Source organism: Halictus rubicundus, chromosome 1, assembly GCF_050948215.1.
Source record: "Halictus rubicundus isolate RS-2024b chromosome 1, iyHalRubi1_principal, whole genome shotgun sequence".
Lineage (NCBI taxonomy): Eukaryota > Metazoa > Arthropoda > Insecta > Hymenoptera > Halictidae > Halictus > Halictus rubicundus.
The window spans coordinates 24,224,068-24,249,897 of record NC_135149.1 but is presented as its reverse complement, the minus strand read 5'-3'; the positions used below and the strand labels follow the sequence as shown (position 1 = coordinate 24,249,897).

At 36.9% G+C, this 25,830-nt stretch overlaps 1 protein-coding gene across 1 annotated transcript in view; it reads left to right on the top strand.

Moving 5' to 3' along the window:
* Positions 1 to 25,621, top strand: part of LOC143358426 (uncharacterized) — a 64,399-nt gene extending 38,778 nt beyond the window's left edge. The window contains exons 8-11 of the mRNA XM_076795582.1: positions 2,259 to 2,437; positions 4,053 to 4,272; positions 12,179 to 12,293; positions 22,055 to 25,621. Coding sequence (XP_076651697.1) covers positions 2,259 to 2,437; positions 4,053 to 4,272; positions 12,179 to 12,293; positions 22,055 to 22,106 — 566 coding nt within the window. The 3' untranslated portion in view covers positions 22,107 to 25,621. The remainder of the gene's footprint in view (positions 1 to 2,258; positions 2,438 to 4,052; positions 4,273 to 12,178; positions 12,294 to 22,054) is intronic.
* Positions 25,622 to 25,830: the final 209 nt, after the last annotated feature.

Sequence of the window (25,830 nt, the reverse complement as noted above, 5' to 3'; positions counted from 1 at the left end):
GTCAGAAACCGCCCACTGTATCCGCACTCTGATTGGTCTGTGTTTTTCTGTTAATAACTCCTTAACAAAGCCGCGGAGATCATTTTTGCAAAGGAAAAAGTTACTTCAAATGGCCTCAGGTATCGCCCCTTCGAAGGAAATATAATTTTGATACACCCTGTATATGTCTAATCCATCTATTGATGATTTACTAAAAAAAGAAATTACATAAAATGTTTACCTGAAAGTTTAAAAATTTATCATTTTTTTACGTGTCGTAAGACCGTGTCTTCGCTATTATAAATGAATAAATAACGATTTCAGAAAAAAAGGAAATATATAAATTTAAATACAATATTATTACTAAAAATACGTTTTTTCGTCGCTATCTATTTTATTGTGACATATGTTTGTGTAGTAATAATAGTAATAAGAATAATAATAATACCGATAAATATATTATTATTTTATTATCACAAAATTTGTATTGTTTCCTTTTGTACACTTTATATGCTCAGAAATGTAGAAGCTGAAAATTTGTGTTTGTTTTAGGATAAGAGTATTTCTGAGCAGACATGTGCAATTTCAAATGGCTGTGTTTGTCGCGACGTGGATTCTTGAAGAACTTGCAACTGCAAATATTAGATTGTACTTTTTGAATAATAATTACAAGGGAATGCTCTCCGACTCTCGACCTCCTTCTGTCTTTCTCTTCGCTCTTTAATTACGGAAGGGGATGTACCCTTTGATTAACTCTTTTGAATCTGCCTCCTTTTTGCAATAAAAAGCTTCTCTTCGATTTTTACCGTTTTTTATTTAGGTTAATTATATTTGACGATGCGGTGATCTAATCCACTCGCAGTAATCATTTTTTATTTTTCACAAGTCTATAGCCAAAAAGAGCAATCATGTATAGTATGAAATGTGTATTCCAATTCGCTTAGGTGCCTAAATATGTAAAATATTTTATGATGAATTTATGTATAAATATATAGAATTTATGATATAAATATATCATAAATTCTAAAAATATCAAATTGGTACATTGACACTTCATTTCTTCTGTTAATGATTTTAATGAATCACGAATAATATAATTGTATTTTAAGAATCTCCTGATATTTTTACCATTTTAATTTTTCACCTACTCAAATTTGTTGTAAATACATCAAATCTGCAGTTTAAAAATGAATAACTACATTTTTTCAGTCTTTCCAGCAACCTTGTTTTTAGGTTAAAATGAGCTTAAAAATGATATAGTTATAGTAATATGTGTAGTAATATAGTAGTTATAGTAATATGTGGTATTAAATCAATGAAGCATGTTACAAATTTAATTGCATATCTCATTTTCATTACGTAAACGTAAACTCATTTAAATTACGCTTTGAAGTCTCGGGGAATCATTTCGCGGGGTTTATCGTTAATATTCTACAGCCATGCTATTGATGTTTCACGTTTCCCAACATCGCTCGGCGGTAACCGTGTGGCGAAATCTGTGTCAGTAATAAAAACTGCCAATATATGAACAGAAACGGTTCGCGGAGTTTCGAGAGTCCCGACAGTCGCGGACTGAATTTTTCGAGAATTTCGGGGTAATATGGAAGAACCTTCACAGACACACGTTCCGCTGCTATCAAACTAATAGCGAAAGAGAAATTACAAATTCCAATCTTGCAGCGGAATGAGTCGTATAAAGCGTTACGAGCTATTCTCTTCGAAATCATGCTCTGTATCGACATAATTTTTCGCTTTAACCGAGTCAGCGTTTAAACTAATTGGAGAGTTTTATAAAGCCATAATAAATGACATAACGTTCAAAAAATTGACAACATTTGCTTGGAAAATCCTGTTTGCAACTTACAATCAGTAAATTTTATATTTTCTTAATTCATTGATAACATAGAACCCAAATTTTTCTAAATTTTAGGAAACTTTGAAAATTAGATATTTGTATACTATTTTCATCATTTAATTAATAGATTCTGTTCGAAATTTTTTTTCAATTTTTCGCCAATTTTATTATGATATATGCCAAAAAAACGAAACAAATTTGTTTAATAATTTTTCATAGATGTTTTATAATCTCAATAGTCGTAAATCAAACATATTAGAACCCTTCATTGTAACCCGTAAACCTAGTATTGAGCAGAAATTTTAACTTCTCAGTGATTCGATAATGTAAATGTTGGTGCCGCGGCAGTCAACGTGTTAAAATGTTTTTAGAGACTAAGTATGAAAGATGCGAAAATTGATGTGTGTTGAAAATACTTGTCCAGGTCGAAAAGTACGTCGTGGCAGACCGCGGATTGGAACAAGGGGTGGAAAACACGGATCCCCATCGGTACAGGGTAGTTCACCCTCCAGAAGCGAATGGCTACCCTTGGATATGAGGACTACACCTCCAGCTGCAATGTCTGCTTTCCGTGGATTCGAGGAATCCTCTTCCGACGGCGTGGTAAATGTTTTTTTGTCTTTCTTCAATCCCTGTGTTCTTTTATTTCGTCATAATCCTTCGGGAACGGCGCCTCTGCAACAAATTACAGTGTTTACTCTATTATTGTCAGAAATTCCTAACCGATAAAAGTCCCAAAACTATCACTAGTGCCGTCATGGGCAATGAGCCGAGGCCTCTACAGCTTCGCTGTCCTTTTCTATGTTCGGTGTGGATCAAAGCATAGTAACTCCGACGAATGTTGACAATTCTGTCATGTTTCAACATTTATTAGGGGTCAAACTACTAACCCTTGCGCTGCCAAAGTATTTCATAAAAACGCGCGCAGCAGTACCACGGATGGGCCATTTTGTACCCAACCTCAAGAAATATTTGTATTGGCCATTTTAATGCTGCATTGATAGTAAAGTAACGATTACAAGTAGACCCGTGGATGTCCATGCAATTTTCAGTTTTTGTAGACAAATTTTGAGAATGTAGAGTCTATTTAACTATAATAATTATTTAATTTGATAACACTCTTTTAGCACGAACGGTACTACGTTCTTTTAATTTTGAACAATATTCAGTACTTGTTACAATGATCGGGAACTTTTTTAATATTGATGGACAAGGCTCTTCAGCTCTTGCTGTGGAAAAATTGTTTTATTTGATAAGTTCTAGTCAAACAGAGACTTTCACTAGCACGAACTTTTTTCATCTGTTCGCGTCGGAGTTTATAACGTGAAAACGTTTTTTGAAAAATATTCAACGGCCCATGCTCTATATAGACCTTATTAAAAGTTCCATAATTCTTTCAATTCCTGCATAAAAGTGTTTTCCTCGCTACAGCACTGCAAAGGTCTTGGGCCACCATGTGTGATATGCTTTTGACCACAACACGGACATATATCGGCTAGAAGATACTATTCTTTGATACACTGCCGAACGTAGAAAAGGAGTGTAAACGGTCGCCGAGGAGTGTAAACATACATGTCTACTCGGTATTTGTCCAAAACACGGGTCTGGCAGGGACAATTATCGGCTAGAAGCTACCCGACCCGACAGAGGTCACTCGGGCTTCGGGGTATACCTCGCGGCAGTGGGGATAGTTATGGGACTTTTATGGGCTAGATATTTGGGACAAATATCGAGTAAAATCTGTACTTGGTGTGATGTTAAGTATTAAAAAAAAATATGAATCACAATATTTACAGTGCAGTGCTTCTAGTTTCAAGCATTATCCATGCAGTCCAAGTGCTAAAATATTTTCATAGTTAATTTGCGACAATTAATTTCGGTTTTGAATAAAGTTCCATTACAGATAGTTGAAAACCGTGTAGTTGTTTCTATCCTGGGTCTCCAATGACCCTAGTAAAATTTACTGTACACTGAGCTTCGTATCAGCATTGCAAGGCAGTGGTAAATATGAATTTTCTGTAACTTCTTTTCCACATTTGGGTTTCGTGATCTTAAAGTATACAAAAAAAAAACGTATTTGAAGAAAGAACTGAATTTTTAAGAGGATCGCGTGGTGCTTCTTAGTCTGAGGAAACAGTGTGCCACTTCAAGGTTAAACAATTGCACGTGGTGGTTTTATTAGAAATTCTTCACGAAATTGTGTGGTTGACTGTGTTAGGTGCACTTGGGAGAGGGGATAGCAGTTTGCGAGGAACAACTGAGGGCTGTGAAATGGAGCGATTACAGAAAATTGACTCGTGGTCTAGCGGCAATTTTGTTCAGTCCTACCGAGTTAGCCACCTGCTCGGTCACTGGACAACGATGGAGCCGCGCTGGAACCGCCACCGAGAGACCCGTGAAACCTGCGCTAGATAAGGCCAAAGTGCAGGCCATCATATGTAAGTTTTTCACCTATTTTGACTCGACACTCTTTTATTCTCTAACTAGCTAACCGGAAATGGCACGAATCTCGCAATGGCGCCCGCATAAAAGCCCTAACAGGAACACAATATCCGCAATGGCCAGAGTTAACATTGGGACACCCTTTACGCTAGAATAACTCTCTCAAAATTGTACCAAACGTCCTCAGTTTTTTTAAGGAGTTGGAAGGACTAGTTCACTAGGTTATAAACGGTGTCGTTTAATTTATTCGATGCAAAAGCAATTTTTACCATCGGACGTAAAAGAGTAAACGAAACATTGACGCGCAGCTGTGAGACGATACTAATTTAGTGATAAAATTTCCTCGTTTCTAATGATGTCTCCGTGAAACTTTTACCAACATATTCGTGACGTTTTTCCGGTTAAAATGAGTCCCAACATGGTACAGTTCGAATCATATTTACTTGTTTAATCCACGATATAATAGAACCTCTATTATACGAACTTAATCAGAAAAATATGAGCGGTCGAATAACAATTATCTAGCGGCAGAGTTGGATTAAATCTTTACTAATTTTCACAATAAATCGTGCGGTATATAGATTATTTTGGATTGAATTGTTCGTCATTTGAATAATGGAGAGTTCGGATATCATCGATTCGGATAGTCGAGGTTCCACTGAACAGTGAATTATACAGGCAAATATGCTCGGAAGTATATCGTGTTTGGTCTCATTTTGATTGGGAAAATATCACGAACATGTTGGCAAGAGATTCAAATATGTTCGATCAATATTTTTCGATACACGCGAGAGTGAATGCATTGAACAAAACTTATTTGCTTGTACTGACGCACGACGAGCATTTCAATCGGTCCGATGTTTAGTACTTTTTTAACTGAAAATGAATTTTACGATGTAGACAAACTGGAAATTTTTTTACGCTACTGAAGCCGACTTTATGCGAATGTTCTCGAACTTCGAAGATTGCGAAATTTCAAGACTTCGAAGTTTTATGGCTCGACTGTCGAAGCTCTCGATCTTAAAGTGAAAAAAGTTGACGGTAATTTTATGATATTATTTTTTATATATTCTCCGAAGAAAATATAATTAATGCGTTTCGATGATTATTGAACGAGATGATTAATCGAAAAGGTTTGAAAAGGTTTTTGTCGTAAATCGATTTGACAGAGGACATTACCAAAATGTAACAAATTGATTTTAGTGGAGTTTCGATGTGATATAATTTTTCAAAAAATATGTGGGGGATGAAAGTGTCCTGAAACTTGAAGATAAGAAAATTGCTCACTTTTTTGGAAAAAATTATAAATAGTGATAGAAGAATAAATAATGATAAATAAAGTAGACTTGGACGTTAACAAGATTTCAAGTCGGCGAATTCGATGTTTCCTTTTTTTTTTTTGTGGAATGATATATATTATCGATGTAGCAACGTTCGGGAAAATAGAACTGCAATTTCAATGTGGTAGTTGGACTGCAAACGACATTCGCGTTTCAGATGAAATTAGACAGAAGTTTTTTCGTCCGCACGATTGGACGTGGTGGAACTGTTCGATAACCAGCACGCCTAGTTTAAATCCGTTGAATTTCTTCTTGCGGGGAGTACTATTTTATAAATACCGTCCTGTTCCCGTTGAACGTATTTGGAAATATCTCATTCGCGGTATACCTGTCACAAAGTTATAATTGGATCCCATTTATCTACTCACAAATTTAACGAACACCTCTTCTTCTATAATCCGCAGCGAGTGATTTCCATGAATTATGAAATTCGTTAACAGTTCCTGTGGCTTCTGCTTCGTTTGACAGTTTTCAGTACAGCTTTGTTTAAATTTGATTAAAAATACATTTAAAAATTACAATTGGAAATATACTACAATTATAATATACACAATTATAATTAGAAATATATCACAATTAGAATATGCACAATTACAATTAGAAATATAGTGGATGACTAAATTATTAGAGCCACGATATGAAAAATATATTTATTGTTAAAGTATCTGCAAACATTAATGCTTCACAAAAAATAATAAGTTTATTATACGTGGGCTGCCATTCTAAAATTGGAAAATACTGAATTGTCATAATTAGACTGCGGATTTTATGCATTTATAATAAAAATAACTTGATCAAATGAAAAATATAAGAAACACGTAAAGAATTTAAAAATGCTGATCCATTATTTTCATTTAATTACAATTATTAAGAAAAGGAGTAGATGTTGTGTAACTTTTGTGTCTTGCAACTAATACAGACAATTTTTATCTTCCATAAAAACCCGCAGTCCAGTTCGTGCAAGTGGCTGTGATAGTTCGATCGTCCACTGTGTTTTTCGTATAGTTTGTTTCGTAACTTCTCAAATTTCTAGAGTACTGATGGTCTATTTTCGAGGATGTCTCGAGGGTTTTGCAACGGTGGGTGTACAAGTACGAGCACTTGCACCTAATGTCATCCCAATAGTGGTTTTCGAAGCCCGGCGTTCTCCTGGGTAGCCTTGAATCTGTCCAAAACATTCCTTCCTATCACTGACTTAACCGTTCACCCTTTCAAAGCCAATCGAGCACTTATCCATTGATTCCAGGGCCACCACATGTGCTCCAAAGTTTCGATATTATCGACCCCACTTGGTCCTTCAAAGAACGTGTCCCCTAACTAAGGAGCATACATGTTACATTCCTCTAGACCAGAGCTGTTCAGCGTTTGCCCGTGCGGGCAGCGATTTTCTTGCCCTGGGCATACACAGAACGGCGGCCTCGAAGCCACGCCCCTTCGGGCACGAAGCCACGCCCCTGCGGTCAAGGCTATATGTATTTGTCACACGCAACGTCACAACTACGTGGCCTACCCCCACTCCGCTAAGTCACTTGCCCGTAGCTGTGCCCGCGGGCACCGGCGGGCGCCCTTGCCCGTATCACACCCTGTATAGTTCGGAATATTTTTGTTTAGATTGTATCGTAAGCAATAGGTGGAACTTTGTGTGCATTTATTGCCGAAAAGATTTATTGATTGAACCGATCGAGACCGATCGAGACCGACCGGATCTCGTACACTTTAAATTCAATAATTTCGGTGTTTTCACGCACACCGTATAGTGTAGTCGTAACATTTTCGCGTTATAACATAACGTTTTATGAACTCATCACTGAAGTAATGTGTTTTGGAAACGGTATGTTTGTGTACGTACGTGTGATGGTTTGAAATCTGATACACTTGGTTGAGAGAATTTCGACTAGTATTTACTACGCGTTCATGCGACATTAATGAATAACAGCAGTCGTAGATAAACATTATTAATGACTAGCATAAAATATGCGTAAAGAGTCATTCGATGAAATGTATTCAATTTCGCAGCAAAAACAAATTCAAGATTATTTTGTTAAAGATTCTGTAGGCGTTGCAGGTATTAAAAGTTGCACTATGTTATAACTAATTGGTGAAACATTAGAAGAATTTGAGATTATTGTTACATCAATTTATTAAAATGATTAAAGGAACGAATAAATTTTTCTTCTGCTTCTAGTAATTAAGATAGACAATCTATATGTTTATTATTAACATTGAACACTAATGTTACATTTGTAATTAGTGAATTTTAATTGGGCAGAGAAATAACTTTTTACAATGAGAAAAAATGTCAGACTGTGAAAATATTCGATTCGAGAAGGTAAATCTAATGATAGGCAAACTAGTTTTCTCAAGGTCATTTTTCCAAAATTTCAAGGTCATCATAATTTTTAAAAATGAGACTGTACAAGCATCAGGGGTATTTTATAGCGTGATAAATTTTTCCTAAATCATCTATCAAATTCCGTATTCACCGGAAATTGTAGGTTTGTTATTTTTTGATTTTAGGGACGGTGGGCGATCACTATAGATAAGAACATATAATAACATACTCCCGAGGCAAAATCGAGAATTTGATCTGAGCAAATATTCTGAATCGATAAGTGAAAAATTACTTTTTAATCAACAGAGAAAAATGACAAAAATTCAGTAATATTCGACCAGAAATGTTTGGTACGATTCAGCATAGTTAGCATAGTTTGAACATTGGAATTTGTTCAGCAATTTGGACGTTGGATTTTGATCAACGAATGGAACACTGGAATTTTTATCCGGTGGTTGAAACGTTCCCGAATAAGATATCGCGCTTTTAAAAAGTATGAAACGGCACTCTCCCCGCCGGCATTGCGAACGTTCGAAAGTTGTTTTGCGAAACGGCCGGAGATATCGGGAATCTCGGGTAATTCGCGGAACAATTGATGCAACGAGGTGGAACGAGAAAACATAGGAAAGGCACGCGAAATTCGCGAATCAAGAAACACACGGCAAGCGCAGGATATCCGAGAATAAAGCGGTGACTACTCCGGCCGATGTCTAAATATTTAGTTCGACCGAAAATAGGTCGGTTCGCGTATTGGGATTCCAGTTTATGAAGTCGTGTTGTGTTCCCCTTCAGGAAAAATCTACCATCCGTCGGCTGTGCAGATATTTTCAACTCGTCCCGGCTACACGAAATAAATAACTAAATTTTGTTAAACGTATTGTCCGTGCAACAATTTCGTTATCTTTCGTTCGGCATTTCCGGCGCAGCTACATTTTATAAAAGCTTCGAGGCACTCCTAACAAAGCTCGGATTAAAAGCAGCACTCTGCGCGTTTGAACGAAATTTACAATACGGAAGTTGAATGAAATTTTCATTGGGGTCACGCGAATTGTTTGTGGATCAAATACGCTCGCACAAAAAAATTGTTTTTGTTTTGTAATTATTTTTTTCTATTTATGAAACTATTACCGACTTATTCGCGACATTTTTCCGATTAAAATGAGTCCCAACATGAAATGATTCGGAGCATGCTGGTTTGATTCGCGATTCAGCAGAACCTCGATTATCCGAACTGTTGGTCATGCATGTTCGGATAATAGAACAGCTGCCTAGATACAGTACTAGATTAAATCTTTAATAACTTATATAACAAATCTTGTTCACACTGGGTTGAACTGTTTTAATCATTCAGATAATGGAGAATTTAGACACCGGTTCGGATAATCGAGGTTCCACTTTATTGTGAATTTAACAAGCAAATGTGCTTCGAAGCATGCCATGTTTGGATTCGTTTTAATCGGGAAAATGTCGCGAATATGTTAGTATAAGTTTCATAGAGAAATAATTGAGGATAATAAAGTTTTTTTACAATAAACAAGCGCAAAATTTGGTGATGCTGAGGGATGACCTCTCACAATCCAGATTTTTCCACTCAATCTCACCGCTCAAACGAGTCGGGTGCTGTTGGTAACGGTCCCAAGTAACAGTCTGACAAGATTATGGCAACCCATGATTTACGATGCTCTTAATATCGCAGTAAATGCACGGTAATACCTTCCTTATTATCTCATTTTGCATCACTGGTGACGATTTTGCGCAAGAAGTCCCTTGGATCTTGTCATCGTGGACTGTATCTCATCTCCTACGGTTGTTGTCCATCTTGAGCTTTTAAATATTATGGTTGCCATTTCCGGACTCCATGATCATCAGTAACTACAGACAGCAATTCAATTCGATCAAATTCATTGGAACAGTTAAATTGAACTCTCGCAATACTGAATTCTTATTGTTTTTTCATGAAGTATTCAAGTTTGGAAATTGCGAATATACCGGGTGTCCATTCCGTTGAACCCGAAAAGTGTCAAAATGCTGTGAGTTATCAAGAATGTATACACTTTTTTAGGATACCCTGTATATTTAACAACATCGCAAGTAATATTGCCCGTCACATAAATAAGAAACATAGTTTTGTTACTGTGGCCTCAACAATTCGATCACCCACTATATTTAAATTTGGAACAGAGTTTTATTTGATTGACCCATTTAGAGGGGCTAAATTAATTTGTGTATGCCTAATAATTAATTATAGAATGACAGCAATAAGCGAAGTACAAGTGATGACCTAATCTTCGAGTGATGCATCGAATGCCATTTGTTTCTATTCAACAATGCCTTTCACGTGCCTTGGTGTTAAGATTGTCGGATTATTAAATATTGTAAAAAATGTCATTACAATTAGCAAATTCTCTGCGGTTCTAAATTCATAAACGGGAAATGTAATTCTTTGTCTTAATCTGTAAAATTCTCTTCAGAGATAAAAGCTTGAACACATACATAAGTCGTGTTAGATCGCATGAGGTAGTACGTTGTTGTCACAAAGGACAGTTTATCTCGTTTGCATTTAATTAAAGCTGAGAAAATAACTGCAGAATGGAAACCAAGTACGGTTTTACTGTGCCAAGTATTACGCAAATATTCGATGTATGGTACTCAGATTGCAATTTAAATATCATCCGAAAAATTAAAAATTAACAAAATATGTCGAAGACAGTGGCGGGACCGTTAATTTTGATGCCCTGGGCGAATACTCCTTGGGGGCCTAGCCGATTAACCAAAATTAACTCAAGTACCAAACATTATTCTATAATTTATTTTTCCTTAAATTGTTAATTTAAATTGTTTTTATTTTTTATTTTTTTGACCGCGAAGGGGCCCTGCACAGCAGCCCATAATTTCCGCGCCTAGATCCGCCGCTGGTCAAAGATAAAATAGTTAGCGACGACAAACTAAAATAAATTAGAACTTAAAAGTACAAATTCATCTGATGCGAATAACACCGCCAACACTAACAATACAACATGAATAATAAAATGGAATACCATCGTGGAATAAAGTATTCTACTTGTTGTAGCATGATCTCCATACAAATTACGTCCGCAATTGTATTCAACAGAAACGGGCACACAATAATCGAAAGACTGACCAAACTGTAGCTATATCTACACGATTACATTCGGAACACAATAATCCCAGTGCGTTATGTTCTTTGCCAAGAACAATCAACCACGAAACATTGCTATTGGACTACAAGAACTCGATGCGAATCGAAACCAGAATACTCGACAATTTTGGAGAAATATTTAACACCAATATTTATTCAGATTTTTAGCGAGTCTTATTCTATATCCGAAGAAATAAATTTATTGTTGGACGAGAATTTTCTAAAATACTTAAAATAATAGCATGATATGAGACCATCCTTGTTGCTTGATCAGAATGTTACTAAAACAATAATAGTTACTACTTTGTAGCTTGTGGAATTATTTTATATTCTCATTACAAGTGCATAATTAATTCCATTCTTGACCAAACTTTGAAAGGTAATTTACAAGTGCTGATAATAACTTCTTGCAGATATATAAAAATTAAATACAGTAGGACCTCGATTATCCGAACCATCGAAGTTTCAATTATCCCAGAAAGTTCCAAATTTAAATTTGATTACTCTAAGGTGGTTCATATGCAACAATATTTATTGCACAAATCAATTAAGATTAAATCTAGTATTATTAGCAAGTAACTGTTATTCGACCACTCACGTTTCCTTGTTTAGTTCGGATAATCGTGGTCCCTACCATATCTGTACAAACCGGCCTAATATCAGTAAGTGTCCCGAAGTGAGAAAATTGAATTAACTGTTAAAACAAAGCATGCTTTAAAAATAAAATTTATTCGATCCTTCCCACGGGAGCGTCTGTGTCATTTCAATAATTGTAAAATAAATGACTCTGTTATTTAACCGCGGTAGAGTCTGTTCCGCAAGAGCGTACTGACGATGTCTCTATAAATATTGATATATTTGTATAAAATTTAATACGGATAAAAATACAATACGCAGTACAGTACAGTACGCTCTTGCGTGTCTGTAGGTTTAGAGTTAAACTGACTCATAAATATTCGTTTTGCTGAATGGGTCTTGCTGGCCAGTTAAAATTGGTTCACAGAGCGACATTGCGACAGATTGTTTTTTTAATTTGCTCATTCGGCGCATGTTTGATTGGAATTTTAAAGCCTACGTGACATCGAGGTTTCCAACAGTGGACGTGAGCAGCGTGAAGCAAGTGCTGGCTTACAAATGCAAGGAGAATTCGACAGCACTCAAGATGAAATCTATCAGATACATTTGGTGAGTCCAATTTCATTTTTTCCAATTTAGATTCTATCTTTCATGTCTATCTAGGGTAAAGAACCCAATTACTGTGGGGGTACCAATCATTGTGCCTATATTAATTATACCTATTTTTAAAGCATAACGAATATTAAAAAAGAGATATTACATTTTTTTTCATTAAAATCAGTTAGTGTATAGGTTAAACTTCACCTTGGGAACCCAAAAATTTTTAACTTCTTATTACACAATCCTGTAGATATTGACGAGAAAATGCCAAAAATCGAAGTTTTAAGGCGAGGAATTCACTGGTACAAAAGTTATGTTATAAATTATGTTTCATATCTCTTTCGTAATATTCATTATGCTTTCAAAGTAAGTATAATTAATATAGACATCGTAATTGGTGCCTCCACAGTAATTGGATCCTTTACCCCATATCTTTAGATTCTACTTTTCAGATTTTATTTTTCCCTTCCATCTGATCTGCTTCTTGTCCTACTAATAAATATAGTTATTTATTACAGAGGAAGATTCTCAATACTGCTCCTGTTAACCCATTTAGACCTATAGCACCACATACACGGTACACTTCATTAATCAAAATTTACTGACCTAGCTCAAGTTTCATATTATCTAGCTCCACGTCAGGAAGTAGGTATAAACAATACTAGAAAAATAGTTCATTATTATAATTTGTCGAAGAGTGGATACATAGTCCTCAATTATATTCATAACGAAAATTCCACAATACTCAGCCTGAACTGGTTTCTAGTCTAAATGGGTTAACTGTAGTTGGTTCTACAGCGAGATAACAAAAATTAATGAATCCATTAATTAGAAATGCTTTTACTTCCGTTCTCTAGTTTTTCATCTGCAATCAACTTTTTCTGGAAACAAGGAATGAATTTCATATTATGAGAGAGAAATTACTGCGAGTCTATTTCTAATCTTGGCTCGGACAAATTATATTTCTCTTAATAGCATGTGTGCAATAAAATCGAAAAATCATTTCGAGCTCTTTAAGTAGGAGATATGACACGTCTTTGGACTATGAACTCTTTTATTTAAATATTTTTCATAAAAATTCGTTCATGCTAATAATACACTGGGTATTAAGAGGATACGTATAGACAGTCCATGTTCCCAATAGAACAATGATTGTCTCTAAATGATAATTACGTACTATCTTTATTAATCATATACTGTCTAATCCACCTGATTGAAGAAGAATCAAAAAATGTGGGACACGTTTTCGATATATGGAATTATATTCACATTTTTCTGATTATTAAAAGTACCTATAAATATTTTTAAGAAATTCAAGTATTTACGTTCAAGTACGTGCATTTAATTCTCCAAAAAAGATGCCAAAGACTAATAAAAAATATTGCTTCTAGCCCAGAAAACTCACTTAAAAGGGGTCGCTAAATTATTTGTCACGTACAAAAGGATGTACATCTTGTACACGTTACTTAACGACCAACCCTTTTATAAATTTTACATGAAATTGCTCTTTCGTTTGGTCGTTTATTTGTCATTTTGAATACTAAATCGTGCTATCGTGGCGTTAAGTACTCTTCCTGTTTTTTTTTCTTTCCAAGGGAAAGAATTTTTAAAATGTGAAAAGCACTATTTTTGCATAATCGGTTCTCTGTTTACGGGCTAAGCTTTTTTACAGATACTTGGTCATTAGAAGAGTAATTATACAGTTTCAGAATTAAATAATTACATCTAGACTGCGGATTTATATGCAACATAAGAAGTATTAATTATGAGAAACAGGAGCTGAGTAAAAATTTGTTTGATCTTTTCATAATTTTAATGAAATAAATCAATTCGCAGTGTAGTCGTAATTATAATGGGGGACCCATTGTTTTAGAGTTGTTGTGCTACTACTTCCGAAAACAACTGCTAGGGTAAGGGAACACGTTACTGTGGGGGTACCGATTACTGTGCCTATATTAATTATACTTACTTTTAAAGTATAATGAATATTAAAAAAGAGATATTAATTTCTTTTTCATTAAAATCAGTTATAGGTCAATCTTCACCTTAGCAACCCAGAAATTTTTATCTTTTTATTATATAATCCTGTACATCTTGATCAGAAAATGCCAAAAATCGAAGTTTTAAGGCGAGGAATTCACTGGTACAAAAGTTATGCTATAAGTTATGTTATATATCTCTTTTTTAGTATTCATTATGCTGTAGAATTGAGTCCCTTACCCTAGTGAACGACTTATTTCTGCCTATCAAGCCAGTTTCGAGAGCACGAGCTTTCTCATGACATCAAACGAGCGCATAAAAGATTAACACCACCACACCTGGTGCACATTCTAACGTGCATTTACCTTTATCACCTGGAAGAAAGTCACAAGTTCAAGTTGCTCGACACCTTGAACTTCAGGTGCAAAATTAAAAACGTAGTCTGCCTATGATTAACACTTTGACTGCCAACCCTACAACCTTGAGAATTCGACAAAATTATTATTATTGCTATTATTAGGATTTATTCAATCAAATAAACATTGAAAAGCTAGCATGCCTACTGTATAACGCTGACGAAAATACTTTTTCAATCTTTTTGCATTCTACATATCCTACGCTTCGCTGCAGTCACTATAGCTTAAAAATTCATTTTTAAGGCTGGACAAGATCGGAGTGCATTGCCCCTTTTACAAAAAAAAAAAAAACAAATGTTTCACAAGTTTTCCATTTCCAACTTTTCACTGCTTCCAACGATAAAAATGATTTCAAGTCGTTTAGTTTTTAATAAAAATATTAAATCCTCGTCTTGTTCTGATAATATAATGGCGTAAGTACAATCACAGAATATTTTTGTTTGCATAAAATAAAATTCCGGTTCGAAGAAGTTTTTCGTACAGTATTCGCTATTCAACTGCAAAATCGTACATAAAAAAATTGCAGAATACAGTGTTTACTCTATATATGTCCCAAATGCCTAGCCGATAAAAGTCCCCACTGCCGCGGGGTATTCCCCGGGAAGGGCCATGAATCGAGGCCTTTACAGCTTCGTTGTTCTTTTCTACGTTCGGCGTGGATCAAAGAATAATATCTCCTGGCCGATATATGTCCACGGCTAGACCTGTGTTTGGACATATATCGAGTAACCAGTGTATTTTCGTTTGCGTGAAATAAAATTCTCGTTTGAAGGAGTACTCTCCGATAGTTGCTGCAACAAAGTGCAACAAAGGTCAGTACAAATGTCTCCGGAACCGAGGGCTTTGCAATAATTAAATAACTCGGAACGTTCGTACGGTTTTTATGCGGGCAATTGTGCTTTATGCACTTCGTTCTTCATATCCCCTTTTACGACGAAGTATGGTACTCATCTTCGTCGACAAGTTTTTTCCATTTATCAGGCAGCTCTGTAATGTCACTTGCGTAAAACTTTTTATTCGTTTGTTGCAAAAATCCCTCCATATGCTGTTGACTTCTGTTTTGAAAATGCCTCCTTGCCTTTGCTAGTCTTTCCAGCTCACTTTACTCTAGTTGTCGTTTCGAGTTCTGAAACAACAACAACTTCTCATCCTAACTTCGGATTCATTTTCAACAATGGTTTCGGTGTTGTCACGGTACAAACGTATGAGGTACACTCCGCGACAAGTTTATAGAATATCTTCGAATTTTTCGCATTTCTTGAAATCAAGATTTTGTAAATATATACCTTAATAAACAATAATTTTTGCTTTTAATCACTTCTTTATGAAATTTTTACTGACATATTTGTTGCATTTTTCTGATTAAAATGAGTCCGAACATGACACAATTCGGAGCATATTCGCTTTTTCAATTGGCGAATTTAGTAGAACCTCGATTATCCGAACTGGTGAGATTTAAATTCTTTTTTATTCAAATAATATATAGTTCAATTTAAAGCGATTCATATGATCCACTGTACAAGTTAGTATTTTAATCTAGTACTCCAGGTCGATAACTGTTTCATTATCTGAACAGTCAGTGCCATTGGCTAGTTCGGATAATCGAGGTTCTACTATATCGTGGATTACACGAGTAAACATGATCCAAATTGTGTCGTGTTTGGTATCATTTTAACCAGAAAAGAGTCACAAATATATCAATGACGAATTCATTAAAAAGTCATTAGAAAGAAAAAAGTTCTACACGATATAAGTGACATTTCGGTCCCGAAATTTTTATATCGAGATATATCGAGATATTGGATTTAGGCCACCTTCGGGTGGACCAGCTTGTATACGAAACTTCCACTGACATTATTGGTTTCAAGAAACGCGAAAAATCCAGAGTCCCTGTCATTTCGCCGCTGAACGCATGCTATCATGCGACCCCGGGCCACTTTGCGTTATGAGAGCGCGCGGCTTCCAAGTTCTGATTTCTTTCTTATTGCTACTCTTCCCTGACTGTGGACAGTCGTCTTTCAAATGTTTACTTCGCCAAAGATTTTACGCACTCGTATAATACGATTGGGAGCCGTTACAGGAGTTTTCATTCCTCCAAGTCATAATTAGACAGCGGGTTTTATGCACTTATGGCAAAAACGAGTAGGTGTAATTGAAAACAGTAAAAAACATTAGAAGAATTTGGAAATACTGTTATATTGTTTGCAACCTATTAAACATATTACGAAGGAAAATAAGTTTCTATTTCGCTCCAGTTTGTTGCAGTTCAGGTAGAAAATTTTTATTTTCCATAAAGATCCGCTGTCTGGTACACCGCTGTCTTCGGTGTATGTAAACGGCATGTTTTTCTCTGCAATCCCGGATAAATTAGATCTTTCCAGAAACTCGCGTAACGTAATACACCGGAAATAAACTCTGCCTTTGCTTATGCTTTTTAATGGGAGCTCTTATTAGACCAGAAGGTGCGCTGCATACACTACCTATCGCGAAAGCTGCGCATGAGATGTTTCTTAGAGGTCCTCGTTAATTTAAAAAACGCTTTTTCCCAATTTTTAACCATGAAACGACTGCATACGAATTCGTGAAAATTTGTTTATTCTTACCTAATTTTTCTGGAAAATATACGAAAAATTGTTCATCTCAAACATGAATTTCTTAATTAGATATTTTTTTTTAGCAATTTTAATGTTCCAAGAATTTTTGGTTCAAAATTCAGACGTTCTATGTATGTTTACCTGTGTCACAATAATTAAGAGTAATTAAAAGAAGTAATTAAGGACATAAAGCAGCCTTTCCCTGGAGGAGGATAATTTTAATAATTACAGAGAACGAATTTTTACAAACAGTGCATAATAGCTGGAACAAAATTTAAACCGAAAATTTAAATTCCAAGGGTAGAAGTAATGGCCTTTCTTCATAAGTACACGATCGGAAATAATTTTCTGTGCACTCAATAGTTTTTATAACTCACTTGACATGAAAAAACTTACATTGCAAAATTGTTAAGTTTTTTGCTGATTTCTCTCATATCAGTTATATAGAATCATTTTAAAAAATCCTATTCACCAACTACTACAATTCTATTTTCTTTTTGGTCAAATAAATGGCGACAACATTTTAAAATGTCATAGGTATTTTTGCAGTTCAATCTGAAGTTGTAAAACATGGAAAAATGATTTCGTCCAACTAGACGAATTTCCTATTTTTTTTTTGGATTTTGATGTTGGACTAGTTCCACGGTGCTTCAAAAATTCTGATTTATATGCAAATGATTGAAATGGCAGTCAAAATGTTAACCTATTCGGCAGACGCGATCGTAGTTCACACGGCGTTATTTGACAGGCTGTTTCAATAACGCACCACTCATCAATGCGGACTGCGGACTTTTATGCGAAATAAAAGATGCCTGCGTCGATTGCAAGGAACAGTAGACTTCTCTTTCTTCCTTTAATAATCTTGCAATTGATATATTGCCACTCTCACATTCTTCCAATCCGTTTTCCGTTTGAAATTGCTCCAATTCGCTTTCGTTATAAATGTATAAAGTCCGTAGTCTATTCATCACCATAAATCATTAGATATTGGAAATCTACAAGCCGTGACGGTGGGCTATTTTTATTTCTTTCTCACCGTGCCACGTTTTTTTTACATTAAACATACCTTTGTTATTTATATTCCGTGCAACCCGGTTTCTTTTGAAAAATTTGCTGCACGAAATTTGGCGCGAACGTTGCACCGCTTTAACGTGCAAATTGAGCGGTATGCTTTAATAATTATTTCTAGCAGAATGAAAAGACTAATCCTTGCATGTTCAAAACTGGGTTATCGGAGATCCACTAATTTCATAGCTATAGCGCACACACAGTGGCCGGGCCGTTTACGTTTACAAGCAATTCCTGCCGGGTTTCGGCGTTATTTTAATGCCGCGCCGTGATATAATTATTCAGACAAAACGTTATCTTGCGCAAACAATTACACACTTTGTGTAATAAATACATCGTATTTTATCCGAACAATACAAGGGTTTCATCGCGAGTATCATTTCGATTACAATTAAATGGTCTTTGATCTGATACTTTTGTACACGTTATACAACAAATCATAAAATAATTTTCCTTTGAAATCGGTGGACAACGCAGACATTCATCAATTGGGACATAATGGAATGTTTTTTAATGGATTTATTACGTTATATTTTATATTTCATATAGTTTAATAGATTAAACTTTATATCGAAAACGTGTAGACACAGTTATATTAATAATACAATGTTATATTGAAAATTACACAATCCAACAAATCAAACAATTTTGATGTATATTATACAGGGATAGCAATGAGATGCTAATGGGGTCGTCGAAAAAGCAAAATGCTGAGAAAGAAGTACAGTAGATCCTCGATTATATGAACTAATTCGGAGACAACAGTGATCACAGTTACATCTCCGTAACTGTCGGGTCTGCCGAGCGACAGTTCTAGTAGAGCTGTTACATTCTTTGTGGTTTGCAGAACGTAGAAAAGGACAGCGATTCAAATAGAAAGAGGGACCGAGCCTTCGACTCCTTGCCTCTCTTTCTGTTCCATTCGCTGACCTCTTTCACTACTCGAAAATTTAATCGTTTATTACACGAGTAACTATAATCGTAATTATATCGTGTTTAGTTTCATTTGGATTAGAAAAACGAGACGAACACGACCGTAAAAGCTTCATGGAAAAAAACCAAAAATTAAAAAAGTTGCAATCTTTTTCTTCGCTTGCATTAGTGTGAGTCTCGCCGATGCTCACACTGTGTCTCACCATGTTTACCGCTTGACTGGTTCCAAGGTGGATCCCTCCCAGTGGTGAGTATAAAATTTGGACAGTTACGGTAGAGACCTTTGCGACAGTTACGGAGATAATACTGTAAACATGGTCGTGTTTCTTCTTTCTTCGCTAATGTGTATTTGTTTGTATTTCCATACCTCATTCAAACTATATACTCTTTTCTGATCGCGGTGCTTCCATGGCGACTAGGGATGACAATATTTCACACATGAGCCGTGATGTCGTTCCGAACTCATCCTTACGTAAATCGTAGTAGGCTCATGGGGTCGTTTCGACTTCGGCACCGTGGCACATGTCGGCTCTAAATTTTGTATACGATTTTGCTTTATGAATCAGTATCGCGTCAATGGTAACCCATACCTTTAAAAAAAGACCGGGGTTCTTGTTACAAATAATCGACGGGAAACAAACAGAACGAGCATCTGTAAACGAAGAATTCGAAACTGTGCAAAGCTCGTGTAACAAAAACTAGTAGAAATCTGTATCTCTATTATGACGAATCAGATATACGGTAGCAATTCCGAGCAGAATTATCCAAGTTGAAAAAGTGCCATTTTTTGGTCTATACGTAACTTTTATCATAGACGCAGGCTTCGAGTAAATGTTAAAGCCATTTTCTTAGGAGCTATTAAAAAAAGAAACCCATGGAGGGGCCCTATTGGATTTTCCTAATTGGTCCTAAGGACATTCTAACTTTTCATAAAATTCGTCCTTTACGTCCAAATGTGAACACGTGCATCGAAATCATTTTCTTCCGAAATGTCCACAACATTATATGCACACGTGTTTCAAAGCTCGCTAACAAATATCAGTGTAGATCGCGTATGCGTCGCGATTGTCACGTTCGCAGATATCGATTCCGACTTTTACATTTTAACCATTAAACAAACAATGTGTACACATCCCGAACATAAACGAGTCGATTAAATAAAATTTATTGATTCAAGCGATCGTTGTAGGTAGCTGTTCCAGTAATCGAACATTCCTGTCCGGCTAATTAGTTCGGATAATCGAGGTTCTACTTTATCCTGAACTGAACGAGTAAATGTAATCCAAATTGTGTCGTGTTTGGACTCATTTTAATCAGAAAAATGTCACAATTACGTGGATAAAAGTTTCATGCGAAATTAAAAAAAAACCTCCGGTGCCCTTGACACTTGTAGAACCGTTCGAGTGAACGCTCGACGGAGGTTCGGGACAGTGTCGCCAGATCGAGACTGTGTTCCCCCACTCCAACTTCCCCTTCCACCACGCTATTCCCCACGCTTCCGCCGCGTCCCGGTCACGGTGATGTCAGATCGAGACTGTGTTTCCCCACTCTAACTTCCTTTTCTATAGCGCTATGCCCCACGTTTCCGCCGCGTCCCGGTCACGGTGATGTCAGATCGAGACTGTGTTTCCCCACTCTAACTTCCTTTTCTATAGCGCTATGCCCCACGTTTCCGCCGCGTCCCGGTCACGGTGATGTCAGATCAAGACTGTGTTCCCCCACTCTAATTTCCCCTTCCACCGCGCTATTCCCCACGCTTCCGCCGCGTCCTGGTCACAGTGATGTCAGATCAAGACTGTGTTCCCCCACTCTAACTTCCTTTTCTATAGCGCTATGCCTCACGTTTCCGCCGCGTCCCGGTCACGGTGATGTCAGATCACGACTGTGTTCCCCCACTCTAATTTCCCCTTCCACCGCGCTATTCCCCACGCTTCCGCCGCGTCCCGGTCACAGTGATGTCAGATCAAGACTGTGTTCCCCCACTCTAACTTCCTTTTCTATAGCGCTATGCCCCACGTTTCCACCGCGTCCCGGTCTCGGTGATGTCAGATCAAGACTGTGTTCCCCCACTCTAACTTCCTTTTCTATAGCGCTATGCCCCACGTTTCCGCCACGTCCCGGTCACGGTGATGTCAGATCAAGACTGTGTTCCCCACTCTAATTTCCCCTTCCACTGAGCTATTCCCCACGATTTCGCCGCGTCCCGGTCACAGTGATGTCAGATCAAGACTGTGTTCCCCCACTCTAATTTCCCCTTCCACCGCGCTATTCCCCACGCTTCCGCCGCGTCCCGGTCACAGTGATGTCAGATCAAGACTGTGTTCCCCCACTCTAACTTCCTTTTCTATAGCGCTATGCCCCACGTTTCCGCCGCGTCCCGGTCACGGTGATGTCAGATCAAGACTGTGTTCCCCCACTCTAATTTCCCCTTCCACCGCGCTATTCCCCACGCTTCCGCCGCGTCCCGGTCACGGTGATGTCAGATCAAGACTGTGTTCCCCCACTCTAATTTCCCTCTCCACCGCGCTATTTGGGGAATAGCGTGGGGGCGCTGCCGTCGCGGCTCGGTGACGGTCACGCGTTTCGTCTCTGCCGTGCATATTCCGGTACTGGCAGAGAGAGGGTAACTGTTTTCCCCTCGTTTCGTGCGCCCTCCCCTCATCTGGCGACACTGGTTCGGAGATTACGTTCGGAGTAAACAAATGCTTATGTTTCAGCGAGGACACAGCGTATAGAGGAGGAAAGAAAGATGTTTAGAAGTATTGGTGTCTGTTCGCAGTGAGAGACAGGAAACGGAAAGATCGCCGAGAGCGAATCAGGAGGATAAGTGAGAGGTGGTAGGTGTGCGTTGAGAACATGGGAACTTCGGACATTTGAAGAACTTCGGAGCGTTGTTCATTTGACTCCAAAGGCTTCTCGCGACTAAACCTGCCCTGCATTCATCGACCTTTCTCGTCTATCGTCTCTTCGAATTACTTTCTTCGATCGAGCTGTTTCGTAGCCGCCTTAATCCCCACCCCCCTCCGAGACCCTCGCGTTTGCTCGATCGCATTCGATCCGGAACCATCAAACGAACGGCTCCGGGTAAGATCGTCGACGAGAATCGCACCGATTACTTCGAGAACGGATTTCTTCTTTTCTGTTCGAACCGTTCCGACCGGATTCGTAACGAAACCTGTCCATCGAATTCAGAATTAATTGCTGTCATGGCGCCATCCCGGTGATTCATGGTGTACCATTCGCATCGGTTTCACAAATTGGACTGACTCGTTGGCTCGACACGTAGCATTTAATTACAAATATCAGCGAGAGCTTGCCCTGCTTGATCTGCTTATACGTTTCATTTTATAGATGAATGATGCGTTAATTGCGTTCCATGGCGCGTTAATGACACATGAAATTATCACTTACACTTGGCCCAATAATCAGCCGGCCGGTGAAAATTGATCAATCGGGGAATTTCGATGCCACGGAGCCGATGAGATACTGTTTCGCATGTTTTCAGTTGATTATTTTATCGAGGAAAGTTGTCCTTGAAATCTTACTTTACTGATTCGCATGGTCGCTTTCGTTACGAATCACTCGATCCTCAAATTTGGAAAGTAGTAGTCGTTTCATGTTAAATATTGTGGAAGTAGTTGCTCTTTTACGAACGAATGACGATTAATATTTTATTTTTTATTATTATCATTATCTTAGCTTTACGATTATATTTTATAATCGAAAACATATACAACGTGCTGTACACAGCGTACAGATGCGATACGAAAGCTAGTTCGCAATTGCTTTTCTTGTTTGTTTTGTTAAAGAAAAGGAAATGTTTATGTTATTGATGATCGTTTATTTGAACGATGTTAAACATTGATTTTATATTCGTCAATCTGTTCCAAACTTATAGTTATTTTAATATGTAAATATATTCTTCTATTATTGTTTTGCAACTGTTTTACAATGGTTTGGCTAGTAAAAATTATTCAAATGTATATTACCCGTAAACGAAAGTTAAGAAGCACAACAAATTTAATCAATATTTATTACTCGTGTCTACGCATGGTGTGTGGAAATTGAGATTTAGGATGGGTCTTTCGGTATTTTATTTAAACAACACGAGTAACAAGAACAACTGTGCTTAACTTTCGTTGCCGGATGTAATTGTTGATCGATGAGAATCTGCATTTGCAACAATTCTTCCTCAACGTTGTAAATGTTTAGTCGAAGGAGAACGAATCGTACTAAATTATTTTCGCCTTACTACTTTCCAAAATTTGTGTAGTATCCTTGAAACTCGGAGAAACAACAAAACCAATCAACGAAATCGTTTGAACGATTAACAGTTTTAATGAACAGTGATAAAATTCGAGAAAATGCGGGAATAAAACTTGAACTTAAATTCTGTATTTTAAAAATAAGATGAAACGGAACGATCGTTTCGAATATAAAGAAAAATTGCATTGAATGCAACGCGTTCGTGATAAATTTTAAACGCGACCTAAAACAATCGTTTTAAAAACGGAAAAGCTTTAAGGAAAATTCAAGACGACTTCTAAATGCAAATAAAATTTGTGAACGTTCCAATGAAACGCGAGAAGAGACGAAGCGTATTCACGCAAGTGATTTAACTCGACGAGGAGGTTATGCTAAAGAGAAACCCATCTATTATAATTGGCGTGCAATAAGCTCTGATAAACGCGAGAAAATGAACGCCGTTTTGGTGATCATCCTCCGGCAGATCGAACCAATTTCAAAATCCCGTGAAAATCGAGTAACACGATTTTGGGGTGGGATGGGGGGGGGGGTGTGGATGAAATTCAATTAAACGAAAAGTAAGAGGAACCGTATAAGAAGTGAGAGAAAGATTTAGTTCGCGATGATACGTGAACTAGCGTAGCACTAGCAACCCCTTAGAAAGGCATTAAACGAGTTAATTAGGAAAGTGATGAAACGGATTGAAGTTATGCCTGATTAATTCTTAATAAACTTGATTTCTAGGGAGAACTAATACGATCTATTGTCTGTTTTGGAGTAATGTTGAGAAACAGCTGTTGCTTGAGTATCGATACGAGCGTAGCATAAACGCAGGTACAGCGGGTTCAAAGATACTTGATCAGAGTAGACGTGTGCATTAGAGTGGCTGAGGAAATGTTATGAAAATTACGGGTCATATCTGTGCTACAACGAAGATATTTTATATTTTACTAAAACTGCGATTCTCATGGCGCATTGAACTGGTTTTTTGAAAATTTCAGGTCTATTTTTATATAAGATTAAAATTCTGGGACTCTTTTTACACAAAATTCAACTCCCAGGACTCTTTCTACACAAAATTTAACTCTCAGGACTCTTTCTAAACACAGTTTTAATTCTAGAACTCTTTTTGCTCAAAATTGAAATTCCAGGTCTCTTCCTACACAAAATTAAAATTCCAGAACTCTTTTTGCACAAACACGTCTCTGATACTCCATGTGTTTCTTCTGACATTTACTGCGTATTGAAGTAAAATATTATTTAATATTAGCAGCAGATATTGAAATGCAAATAAATAAGAATGCATAATATTTGTATCTTACTTTTACCACAGAGACTCTTCGAGTCAATGGGAGCAATTTTTCCTCGACTTTAATTATTATAAAATTCAGCATGATCATGGGAATTAGCATGAAGGTCTTTATTCTAATCATTGCTATATTTACTATTTTCCCGCAGTATAAGAGCAATTTGCATCGAATGAGGTATAATGATGATCATAATAGCTGTCCGCTGCGCTCCAATCATTCCTGGCTCGTAGAATGAGAGTAACGGGAGTGGGATGGACAACTGTTATGACCGTCTACCATAACCTCAACTCGTTTCTTTTAGATATCGCATTTTCACGAAGAAAATTATTAAATACAGATTCCCCTCAGCTGTTCTACAGAACAGTCTGAACAAATATCTTTCATCCGACTGTACACTGACCTGTTGAATTAGCGATAAACTATTTAACATATTCAGAATCATCTAATTATTTTTTCTTTTTTTTTTCCTCAAAGAATCATTTCCTGCTTGATTTACCAGCGTTTTTGTTTTTTAAATAGAAACTTTAAAACACGCACGTTTAAAAAAAGTTAGTTTATTCGACAAAGCGTGACGCTTCGGCGAAACGCGATCGAAAGATCCTTTAACATTCTTTGTATACTTGTTTACAAAGCGGGATACATTGGAGATATTGTTGATCAATCGGAACCACGCTTACAGGTGATTTTTTTTGTTTTTTTTTCTTTTTTTTTTTCTACGCGATTTTCCATTCGAAACGGAAATGTCCGTTGTAGCTTCTTGTTTCTTTTTAGATCATTTTATTTCGTTTGTGTCTCATTTATTGACATCTATTGACAAAAAAAAAGAAAACAAACAAAATGTTAACGTCATCTTTCTGTTGAATTATTGGATGATTTTTGCGTCTCTGCGCGATGAAGGGTGGAAAAAGTAAAAAGCAAAGCTACCGGGATACAAGGGTAGTCGTTTTCGTAATAGATAAACGCCTAAGGTTTAAACAAACAAACAAATAAAAAAAAAAAG